This window comes from Apodemus sylvaticus, chromosome 10, assembly GCF_947179515.1.
Source record: "Apodemus sylvaticus chromosome 10, mApoSyl1.1, whole genome shotgun sequence".
Taxonomy (NCBI): domain Eukaryota; kingdom Metazoa; phylum Chordata; class Mammalia; order Rodentia; family Muridae; genus Apodemus; species Apodemus sylvaticus.
In genome coordinates, this window is record NC_067481.1 from 93588553 (window position 1) to 93600815 (window position 12263).

The 12263-nt window shown below is 38.7% G+C and overlaps 1 protein-coding gene across 4 annotated transcripts in view; it reads left to right on the forward strand.

Annotated features, from left to right (window-relative positions):
- Crebrf (CREB3 regulatory factor) overlaps positions 1–8468 on the forward strand; it is a 56941-nt gene extending 48473 nt beyond the window's left edge. For all 4 annotated transcript variants that reach the window (XM_052195585.1, XM_052195584.1, XM_052195583.1 and 1 more), the window contains one exon: positions 4103–8468. In XM_052195585.1, coding sequence (XP_052051545.1) covers positions 4103–4218 — 116 coding nt within the window. In that variant the 3' untranslated portion in view covers positions 4219–8468. The remainder of the gene's footprint in view (positions 1–4102) is intronic.
- Positions 8469–12263: the final 3795 nt, after the last annotated feature.

Consider the following 12263-nt stretch of genomic DNA (forward strand, 5'->3'; position numbering starts at 1 on the left):
TGTGCTAGTGTTGGCAGCTCCTGTCCTGACAGTGTTCTGGTGACTCCCATTTTTTTCTTGAAATTTTTTTATTTAAAAAAAAATTAATTATCAAAAATAATACATTAGGTTTTGTTAGGACATTGTCAAACGAATTTATTCTTATTGATTCTCCTCCTCCCCTGTTATTTCCCATCCTCTTGTATTCACTGCTTATGGTTACTTTGCCATTTCCATGTCATTTGTGTCCTGGTGTCCTCCCCGACACTCTGAACCCTTCTTTAGTTTCATAACATATCTCTATGCCCCACTCACATTCCTACTCATGGACATGAACTTGGATTGACTAGATACCATGAGGTATCCTTCTGAGTCACCTTTGTTAGCATAATGCTTAGCAAATCCATTCATTTTCCTGAAGCTGTCCTGATTGCAGTTTTCTTTTCAAGTAGAATTTACAAAATTTCTTTGTGTACATCCAGCACCTTTTCATCATCCATTTGGCTTGGCTCAGATTAGTTTTTCCAGCTTCATGGAGTCCTCTCTTTTCAGTTTATAGCAGCTTTCTACAATTTTTCACTTTACTTTATCTAGTCCAACTCGTTCTTTCATATAGCTCCTACCTTTCTTGTCAGTTTCGTTTCCAGTCCTTGTACTACCAGTGATTGTGGATACTACCAGCTTTTCTCCTGGAAGAGTTCTGACAGAGCAATTTCTTTTTTTAATTTCTTTGCATCTTTCTGAAGTTCCTCACACTCACCCTTGATTGAACAAAATACCTATGGTTTCACAAACAGACCTTTTTGACCTCTAATTTCTAGGGAATTCCCTGTTTAACTGCTTTAGACTTTTTGTTCTCAAGTCCATTGGCTCCTTTTGTTTGGCTCAGATAGACTTTTAATGTTGACATCATGCAGGTCTTGCAGATCTGGGTACCTTGTTCGCACCTTGAAAGTTAGGGATGCAGAAGAGTCCAGATCTCATGGAGATCTTTTTCAATTGTTCATGTGCCATGGGCTGTTTTTGTAAATGGTTTCTACTAAGTGTGATACTTCATGCCCATAATTCTAGCACTTGGGAGGCCAAGGCAGGAAAAGCCCAATTTTGATCCAACTAAAACTTCATAGGGAGACTTTTTCTCAAAGAGAGAAAAGAGTTGATGGAGGTGTGTCCCCTGGGACCTGGGGAGGGGCTCTTAACTCCTGAGCTGAAGTGATCCTCTTCTTAGCCTTCTGGGTCATTGAGACTGTAGACACAACACCAGCACCACTGAGCTCAGCTTTCCAAGGGGAGAATTTTTGTGGAGTTTGTTTTATCTTTTTGTTTGGGGGACAGGATCTTGCTATGTACCTATGGAGGGCTTGCTTGGATTTTAGGTGTGCATCTTGCCTGTCTACTTGTTGTTTTATGTGGAGAAATAAAAATAAATCTCTGCTACCACAGATGTGATGTCACACAGTTACTAGACATCACAGTTACTTGAATTCATGTCATGACTATCTTGGCCAATGCAAACAAACACTCATCCTAAAATATTTGGATGAATGAATGAATGAATGAATGCTATCCCAGAATCTCTGTCAGGTTAAAAGCATTGGGGTTTTTTTGTATTACTAGTTTGCTAGAACATTTGGAGTAGCTGTTTGGCATGGTGTGTGTGTGTGTGTGTGTGTGTGTGTGTGTGTGTGGTGCTGGTCTTCATTTTTTGAATCAATTACTTACAGATTGTTGTGTGCGTTTTTCCTGGAAAGACATGAACTAACATGTTGGTGCTAGATGAACATGAACAACAGAGCAAAGCAATGCTCCCTCCCAAGTCCACCTTGGTGAGCTGGGACATTTATTTGGCTTAGAGAGCATGAGTAAGGAGTTGCTTGCAGGAACATCATTTAGCTCTGTACAGCTGTTATCATCACAGAATCCCAGCCTACCATGGTGTTGACCTCCTAGCACCTGCATTACAGGGGCAGAGAGGCAAGATGGTCATTAAAGCTACATCGAGAGTCTAAGGCAACTAACTTATGCTACACAAGACCCCGTCTCAAAACAAGGTGACATAAAATTCCCCCAAAGATAGGAAGTTCTTTGCTTTTCTAGATCTTTTGGCTTATTGCTAGTAGTATTATTTGTTGAGTTTTTTTTAACTGCCAAATATATTATTGCAGTTTTAGATATTTGTGGGCATCTGAAAAGATGTGTTCTCTGTTCTGTGTTACAATTCTCATGTATGTTTTGTTAACTGGTATTCTTAACCAAGTCACCTTTCTCTTTTATGTTGTCTTCCTCTTTGCCTATACATCCATATGTTCTTAATAGAACTGAGAAAGGCTCTAACAAATGTGTTTGGAGTTTTACCTTCTGTTTTGTTTTGAAATGCTTAATGTTTGAATAGGAGTTAGTACTACTAGATCTTCATTATGCAACTAAGATGTGAATCCTCCAGTGGAAGAGGAAGAAGTAGCATTGTGTATGTCTGCATTCCATTGTCCTTATTCCACCAATGGTGATACTTTACTCTTACTTATTTCTGTTCTGTGTACATGTGTGTTTGAGGGGAATATTTGGAGCTAACTTATAAGTATTATGATTCTTTATTCCTATTTCAGCTTGCATCTCTTAAAACAAAAAAAAATATGGTTTTGTTTTGTTTGAGACAGGGTTTCTCTGTGTAGCCCTGGCTGTCCTGGAACTCACCCTGTAGATCAGGCTGGCCTCAAACTCAGAAATCTGCCTGCCTCTGCCTCCCAGAGTGCTGGGATTATTGGTGTGTGCCACCACCGCCCGGCTTCTCTACTCTTTTTTAAAAATGAAAATTCTAAGTAATTGATTCTCTGAGTGCCCCCAACATTTGGATTTGCCTGTTTCTTCATGGAAAGTGGGTTGGTTTTTTTTTGTGTCTGTATGTTCAGGTACACACATATGCACTGTACATGCGTATATTGTGGGGGTCTGTGTTGAGGCCAGATGTCAACCTCAGATATCTTTTCCTCAGAAGTCATCTGCCATGTTTTTTTGAGTACGGTTTTAGGCTAAGCTGGCTGGCCAAGTAGCCACAGGGATCCTCCTGTCTCCAACTCTGGGATATACAAACGCATAACCATACCCAACCCAACTTTTTACATGCTTGTCATCTAACGCAGGCCCTCCTGCCTGGGGAGCAAGTGATTCACTGATTGAGCCCAAGATATAGTTAAGTTTATTGGCAAGACTAGATCTCTCCTGTTAATAAGGCAAGCGTGTGGTGTGAGTCTGTTGTGTTAGTGGACATCCTGAGCTTAACTGAATAGTTAGTGTAGCATTAATATCTTTATGTTTTATTATATGACTTTTAGTCAGTGATTGTTTCCTATTTCCACTCTTTCCTTTTTCTTATGTGTTACCATTTCCCCATTTTATCTTCAGACAAAGTCTCTCTCACTATGTAGCCCAGGCTAGCCTTGAACTCATGATCTTCTTGCCTTAACTACTGGAGTGCTGAGATTACTTGTGCTATCCTGCCTAGTTTCATTTTCCTTAATACCTAAAAAAAAAAAAAAAAAAAAAAAAAAAAAAAAACCTTATATCTGTAACATTCTTATACCTGTGCTATTTAAGGACTAACATTAAATATTTTCCTGGCCATCCAAAATGAAGAGGATAAAGAAGTCAGCATAATTGTGCTGTTTGTAATTTCTATCCCTCTTCTGTTCTAGCTTTTCTTATTAATTTCTTATTAATTTTTACTTAAAAGGGAACTTACATTGTGTGCAGAATTTTAAAAATTGTCAGGTGTATCTTTTGTGCTTACAGTTGGAGTTGCCTGTATGCATATATTACAGAACACAGTGAAGTCCAAACAGGTGAAAGATACAGGCAGCAAACTCACAGGCTTAGGAAACAGCCTGCCAGTGGGCCTCAGGTTTCTTTGGGGGATTGGTATTTGTTGTCTACCACATTAAAGTGCCTCGTGACTCTTGGTGTGGTTGTTCTTGGGAGTGAAATCTGCCATAGGATGGTTTTCTGGGCTTCAGTAGCAAGTAATGGAGTCCTTGTTTTGGGGCCAGTATCAGGTTTCAGACTTCTTCCCTTTCCTTTTTGCCTTCTCCATATTTGTGTCTTAAAGTGTGCCTTTTATTCTCTTCAGGTCTCCCAGTCGCTGGGCAAACCTCAGAATTTGTTAACCAAGTGTTAGGGAAGACTGCTGAAGGCAACCCCACTGGAGGCCTTGTAGGACTAAGGATACCAGCGTCAAAAGTGTAATCAGCCTCATTGGACCACTGGTCAGAAATGTCTGTTTTTGTTATATTATCCATTGTAAATTTTCATTCTGTTTTGCATGTCAGTTAGCATTATGTAAACATTTATAATTAGGTTACATTGTTTTAAGAACTTGTAGCATAAGTGAAGCATGATCCAAAATACTTGATTATTGCATTTTCAGAGCATAAACCAGTGATCCTGCTGCTGGCATTAGAAAGAAGCTCACATATTAAGTAAATATGAGGTACAGTTGTAAACATTTGTTGAAGCAGAACGTTTTGGATGAGGGAATAGATGAGTATAATGCTGTGATACAGTGGGTTTATGCTCTGAACCACACAAAAATACCGAGGAAGCATTTTTTTTTCAAAGTCCATTTAGATTGTTTTTAGAATGACTGCTTTTTGTTCTAATATTTTATAGCCATTAATCTCACTTGTACATGGTGCACCCAGCACTCACGTGTGTACATGTTTAGATGTTTATTTTCAGAGCTCAATATGATATATATAAATACATACACACACACACATATATATATATATAATTGTCTGTGTAAGTAAGAAAAAAGCATATTCTTTGTGCCTTGTATTTTGGGGAAACTCTAAAACTGGTAATATTTTGTATGATGAAAACCCTAATGAGGAAAACCAAGATATATAGATGAGAAAATTATGGGTTTTAAATGTCTTTTTGTTCCAACTCTTTTTCAGATTTTTTGAATGTATATAGGACTACGTTGAAATGTAGATATATGCCACAGAGTCTGTGTATTGTATAAAAAAACAAAACAAAAAACAAAAAAAAAGATGGCTCTAGAAAACTCCTATTTCGGTACTTGACCGGAAGAAAATACTTGCACATTATTGCGATTGTTTTATTTTTTCTACCAAAGACAAATGCAACTGGTATGGCAGACTGCCAGTCTAAGTAAAGTTTTGCACAGCTTACATGATACTGTATGAATGTATGAAAAAAAAAAAGAGAGAAAAAATTTAAAGGTCAGGGTTAGGGATCTTACTCAACTGTGAATTTTATTTCTGTTTGGGTCCAATTATCTACAGAAGGAGCATCCATACATACAAATATTATTTTGCTGTCCTGTAGTTTGCTTCCATAGTAGATAAGTTGGTGGCCACTTAGGTGTCTTTTATTTCTGCAGTTATTGTAGGAAATTTTAATATATTTCATATTAGTAAGCTATTGATAAAATAGTTTTTGACTTTGAAAATTAAAGTTTATTTAGCTTATTGTAGTATACTTCCATCAAACAACCAAAATACAGATTATTTTTATTGTATTATGTATATATATATATGTAAAGAGAGAAAAAAGCTAAAAATATCTAATACTTTAGTTGCCACTTTTCCAATTGATGTATTATTGTGCATGTAATATTTTCAAAGATCAACACAAGCTTAAAACAAATTTATAAATTTTTATATTTTTGTACAGGTATTTTCTTCAAACTTACATGTGACTTATCTTCTGTAGTTTCTAGACTTGAGAAACATGAACACGTTTAGCTTTTAGGTGCTCTTCTTTGCTCACGTAAATGGCTTTATTAGTCAGTTTTTAACTGTGCTCAAGCTTTACCTCTTGATGAGAAATTCCTATGTCAAGGCAGCATTATAAACCTTCCCCACAGGGCCTTCCATCTTGTCTTTCTTGACTGTTTTATCTCAAATATTATGTTTGGAACTATGAAAACTGGTGGCTTCAAAAGTAAAAACAAACATATCTAGAAGAAAAGCCTGAAATATCAGACATAGTTGCTATTTCTCCACCACCTTTTGATAGAACTAAGATAGTTGTCCTTGTTCTGCACAGGAGTTTCTTTCCTTTTTCTTTCTCCTCCCCTTTTGTAAGCTATAGCACATGAAGGTTCAATTAGAGAACACAGTTACAATTCAAAAATGTGTCTTACTTGCCTCTGACATCATGAATCATAAGAAACCAAGACTCGTCTTGACACGTTAGCTGAAACTGTGACAAGATTCCTGTGTGTTTTGTGGGAATGGACCTGATCCATCCTGACAGATAAGAAGCTCACGTGGCATGCTTAGAAGAATTGAAGGTTTTACCTTCAGGTGGGAAAAAGCAAAGAATAGGCTCCCAAATGGAAGTATATGAAGTCTTGAAAGTGTTCCAGAATGTGACAGTTTTGCAGTCAAGTGAATATTGCTTCATGATAGCGATTCAGTTGGTGAAGTTTATAAAATTGCCCCTTTCTAGCTACCCTGTTAGGAATTCTGGTTTTTTGATACCCCTTTCTTGTCTGCAAACCAGAATTTGATTTTTTGGTCTTGCATTTCAAAAAACTTTGAATCTGTTTAGTAGATTCCATACCCGTGCATTTCAGTGTTTTATATGTACTCCTTAAGTTAAATAGTTGAAAGCCTTTAAATAGTTGAGCTTTTTAATGTTGACACTTTATTTTGTACCTATTTATATATGTATGTATATCTTAGAAAAGCACTTTGTTATAAAATTGCATTTTATATGATTCCTGCCATTTGCTGCTAAACCTGGGCTGGTCAGAACGCTGCAGCGATACTTGATCTAAATAAAAACCTGGCAGTAAAATGTAGAGTGCAAGTTAAATCCTCTTGCTGTTTAAGATGACATAGGCAAGCTGTGCAGCTTTACATTTTAACCAGGGGACTCTGTGGCATTTAAAACCGTCTAGAAATGGTTGTACTTTTAATGCCAGTAATGAACTGCTTCCTCTGTTGTCTTTAAAATACCTACACCTAGTGTATCACAGACGGTTCTCACGAGGATGTAAAAATCCAGCAGTTGTACATGTTGTATTTTTTAAAATCGTGGCATGTATTTTTGGGTGGATATCATTAGAATGAGAGCTGTCTAAAGGTTTTCTGTGTTCATACATGGTATACAGATAGCTCATGAAGTCCAGAACCTTCCCTCAAGTGAAGGCATTGTGAATTCTCCTCAGATAAACCCACTGTTCCAAAGGCAACCATAAACTGACTATAGTACTACTACAGTAAAAAATAAATAAATAAATAAATAACAACCTTCTGCTTCCTGGTTTCAGATACACTGGATTCTTTAGTCTGTGCCCACAGGAGAGCATGCTGCCGGGCTGCTCCTGTTAAGGTTGCGTGTGAGTTTTCCAGTCAGTGTGGTTGCTTGCTGTGCTGTACCATGTATGGGTTCTTGTCCTTTCCACGTCCTTCATGAGAAATTTGGGTGTGGCTTGCTCTTGTGCCTTACTTGTACACTTAAATGATACATATTCATTCCTTCCCAATTCCCAAACCTTAATTTTGTCCTTTTTGTAAGAGAATCAGAACTATTCCAGAAGCATCATGAAGGATTTCAGATGGGCGTGGTTTCATAGTTCTCTCTCTTTGTAGTTGTTTTATACTTGTATGAGAGAACAGTTTTGAATGATCTTCGAGTAATATTGCTACATCCCTTCTCTCTGGCTTTTGTGAGGTTGTCCTGCATCTCTCTGATACTTGGCTTCATTCACACCTTAGCAAGAGTCTGCATTTACAGACAGGTGTGTTCACTTCATCTGCTTGAAAGTGATTGTTTTGTTTTCCAGAACTTTTTAGAAGAAGAGTACCCATTTTGTTTGTTTTTTACAACAGATGACAAGTCTCTTTAAAAGAAACTGAAGTATAGTACTTTTGAAATACAATGCTACTGGTATGAATTTCTCTTTTATATATAATATTCATACAATTACCTGATGTTTGCCTTCATTAATAAAGCTGTTAGTTTATTCACCAAAATGTCAAGAATGGATGTGCTTTTCTTTATTCCATACATTTAAACAATATTTTAGCTGCTAAGATTTAGTTAACTTCCTAAGAAATGAATTCAAGTTGCCTTCAGCAAGAATTAGCAAAACTCATGTCCCCTTTCTTTATATAGTCTTCCTAAAATTCTGTTCAACTACTTTCTGGTTAATTATGTGACAGAATGTTAGCATCTCTCTAAATCTTGAAACTTGAATTTTGAGAATGCATTGAATTTCAGTGTTAATGGAAAAGGTCTCAACTATGTTTCTAGTGGAGTCTTTTGTGGAATACCATTTCCCATGGAACTGCGACCACTTGCACAACTTTGCACAGAACTACAGTCTTGTTCTTCCCTGGATCGTGACAAATGAGTCTCACACAGTGCCGTAATACTTGTGGATTCTACCGTGATCTTTGTCATCTTAAATAAGGGCATTATGATAAAATGACTCCATGTCTTTTTTTTTTTTAATATTTCAAACACAGTGGGATGTAACAACAATGTCAGAAGTAGGGATGGTGGTTTCATTTTAAGGAATAAGCATGTTGGAGGAATGTGATGAAAATGTACTACTGAGAGTTACACACTTCACAGGCAAGTGGGATTATGTGTTGAAGCATAGTCCCCATGCTTAGTAAACCGAAATAGAAATTACACCTAGGAACTGCACTATGCCAAATTGCCATTTTGTTTTGAAGAGACTTTCGGAGGTGGCAACAAAGTGATGGAACCTCACAGTGACTTCCAAATAGTATTTTGGAGTTGAAGACTTTGTGGCTAGTAAAGAGCACCCAGGTTTGTGTCTCCGTGTGCCAAGTGTGAACTGGGCTTGCCTCTTTAGAAACAGTGTGAACACCTAGTGTAGCTAGCTACTCAGTTCCGGGTGCCAGGAGTGGGACTGATTCTGTGTCTTGCCCTTTGTCCTTTGGGGTTTTTTGTTTCTTTGTTTTCAGAACTTAGTAACAAAACTGTGTACTGTATCTGTTTCTCTACATGTTTTGCGACACTGTACACCAGCCTGCTTTTGTCTTCTTGCCCCAGCGTCTGTCCTGTGGCATAGCATTTGTGGCTCACAATGACTCCGGAGCTGCCGACGCAGAAGGGCAGGAATACAAAGCGTTTGCTCCTCTGCTTTGGCAGCCTCTTCGAATAGTTGTGCTTAGGATGCTGTCTGTGATATGATCATAAATACTCCGTGGTTTTGTTTATTCCCTGCCCCCAGCTGGAGCTGTGACTCTTTATTGGATTCAGTCTTGTCTCTTGTCTAGAAAGAATTGTTATCTTGTTCACGCATGAGCTGTTTAAATGACTCAACGTTTGTTAATAGCCGTGCAGTTTTCCTTTTAGGAGAAGGCCATGCACAAGTTACTTTGTTTTCTGTCACCCTCTAACCTGTCAGCACTGTAGTCAGACACAGAATCATCAGTGTATGCAGCACCCTTTGTAATTTAAAATAAAAAATATGAAAAGAAAAGGTTTTGAATTGTTTGCCTCATATTTTGTCTTTTCTCCTTTCTGTTGCCTGTGTGTGACACAGTAGCCATCCATTCCTCAAGACAGCCTGTTCAAAGACAGACAGACAGCCCGTTTAAAGACTATTCCAGCCTCACAGAGCAGAGGGAGCCAACTGTGCTGCCTCTCTTTGGGGCATATACAGAGAGCTAAGGTTTATTGATACCCTAAGCTGGCTTTTAATTTATTTCATTGAGATTTAGCTCTACAGAAATTATTTGATAGAAACATTTGCCTTTCTGCAAACATGAGTTTATACTTAATTTGTCCTTTGATAACGATTTGGACGAGACATTTCTTCAAGAAAAATAAGTATCAAAACTGCCTTTAGGCTAGGGGAGCTGTGAGCCTAAGCCAGTGGAACCTGCCTGGGTGAAGGTGGTATAGGAGTAGATGTTCTTGGCATCTGTTGAGAACCTACTCTGACAGGATGGGTGTGTAGATACTGGGTTAGGAAGGGTTGAAGAGATCTCCACAAAATCAGTCCACCAAAGAGGTTGTAGCGTGGCCAGAAAATACAAGCAAAGTTGAAGGTATAATGTCCTGTGGGGATGTTGAAGAAGACACTGAGTGAGGGCTGGGGAGATAAAAAGGTTATCTCACAGTGCCAGATGAATGTGAGGACCTGAGTTCCATCCCCCACACGCAAATGAACAGCAAGGTCTGATGGGGACACTTGGTAGATCCCTGGGGCCCACAGGCCATCAGAGCCTTCTTGGAAATGTGGAAATCAGTGACCTGTTCCCAAAACAGGACAGCACCTGAAGGATGACACCTGAAGCTGACCTCTGGCCTAGACATAGACACATAAAGGCTTGACCTTTTTGACACCCCTCCCCCAATTTGACTGATACTGAGGCCATAAAAAGGCAAATTAAGTGTTCTTTCCTATGGATGAATTCTCCTTCAGGACTTAAGTTTGAAGACCACTCTTTACAAGGGCCCTTCCCAAAGTGTTGGATACTCTTAGGAGCTAGGTGAACTGGGTCAGTGCAGGCTAAGGAACTAAGTCTCCCATGGTGATAACGTGGATGAGATAGGTAGATATGTCAACTAGTGAGTTCCTGAATTCCTTTGTTCTTTTTTGGGGGGTGGGAGATCTGGTTCTCTGTGTAACAGTCCTGGCTGTCCATCCTTCAATTTGCTTTGTTGCCCAAGCTGGCCTTTGCATGCCCCTGCCTCCCAAACGCTGGGATTAAAGGCATGCACCACCATACATGTTTAACTGGTGACTTCTACAGCTATAAGGCAATGAAGAATTTGAAAGAAAAATAGCGAGACGTTCGGTCCTAATTCAGCTAAAAGATTCAGAATTAGAAGGTAGTAGGTGTCCTTACGTATGGAGGTGACACCCCTTAAGCGTTGCTAGTTGTCTTAATAAGAGCCTCAGCTACTGTCAGTCCCAGTGAGGGTTGTGGCCTTGTCCCTTCTACAGAAGAATCTGACAGCACTCAGATGATAGGACAAGCCCTATATCTAGCCAAGGATAATACAGTTCAGTTCATACGCCAGTCTGCCTGAGGTGTTCTGGGGACGATTCATATTTACCTCAGGTTTACCAGGCCAGTATTTGAAAGAATGCCCATGTAGAGGAAAGCAGTCTGTTTAGAATGTGAAAGTCAAAAAGATCTAAAGCTAGTCAGAGTAGAGTAGTCAAAGGCAGATAACTGAATGCAAGGAGCAAAATTAGTCAGTAGGGGTTTAGGACTGGGTACAAAGGACGTGCGACTGCTCCTTCAAGACAGCCTCCAGCTTAGGGTTGTCTCATTGGAACAAAATGGCTTGAAAAATAGATGGGGAGCTTGCTTTGGCTGCTGCAGACAACTGATTGTGTAGAAATTTCCCCAAAAAGGATGATAGGCGAGGGTCCAAACGCATGAAAAAAAATCTATCTCTTGCTGACTTTGGGTTTTCTCTTTGGGGAACTTTACTCAGGACATTACAGGGATTTGAATGGCAACCTAGCTCTTTAAAAGTTAAAATAGTGCTTGGATTAAAGAACAGAAAAATGTACAAAATTTAAAGAAAAGTGTACTGTGGAGAATACAGAAGAAACGTGAATGAAAACACACTGGATTCCAGAACAGGACCTGTCAACAGCTTATGAGTTACTGGTACTGAGTCCCATTAAGAATGTGACACCATCTTAACAAACCAAGAGTGTGTTGAAAGTAGTAAAAGGAAAAATAGGTGAAATATGGTGTAGTTGGAAGAGGAAAAATCAAGCATTTAATCCTATATCATACAGAAGTCTCTATAGAAACATCGAGTGCATGAGTAGACCGGCAAGTAGATTAGTTTGAAAGTAGTTTGACATATACAGAAAAACAGCATGACCGGTGGGGCATTCAGAACCACAGTGAAACAAACGGGGCCCTTGTTTAGTGTTGGAGCCACTGAGTAACCAAGGAAACAGGAAGTTGGCTCTGCTTCTCACACTATGAACCATATATATTTACTATGGCTAAGGACACACGTGTTTTTGAAAATCAAGCGCTAGAAGGGGATGTGGACAATCCTAAATCTTTGTCAAGTGGGATGGATTTTTTAACAGACCCAAATCCAAGAACCATAAAATCTTACAATGCTATGAGAAACTATGAAAATTTAAATCCTCTTTAAGGTAAAAAGCACCATCGGCAAAGTCAAAAGTCTACACATTCAGTAACTCATGAATACTAAAACAGAAAGGGCTCCTGGAAACTAACGTATTATGAGAGACACAAAAGAAAGGCGGGGGTTTTTTGTTTGTTTCT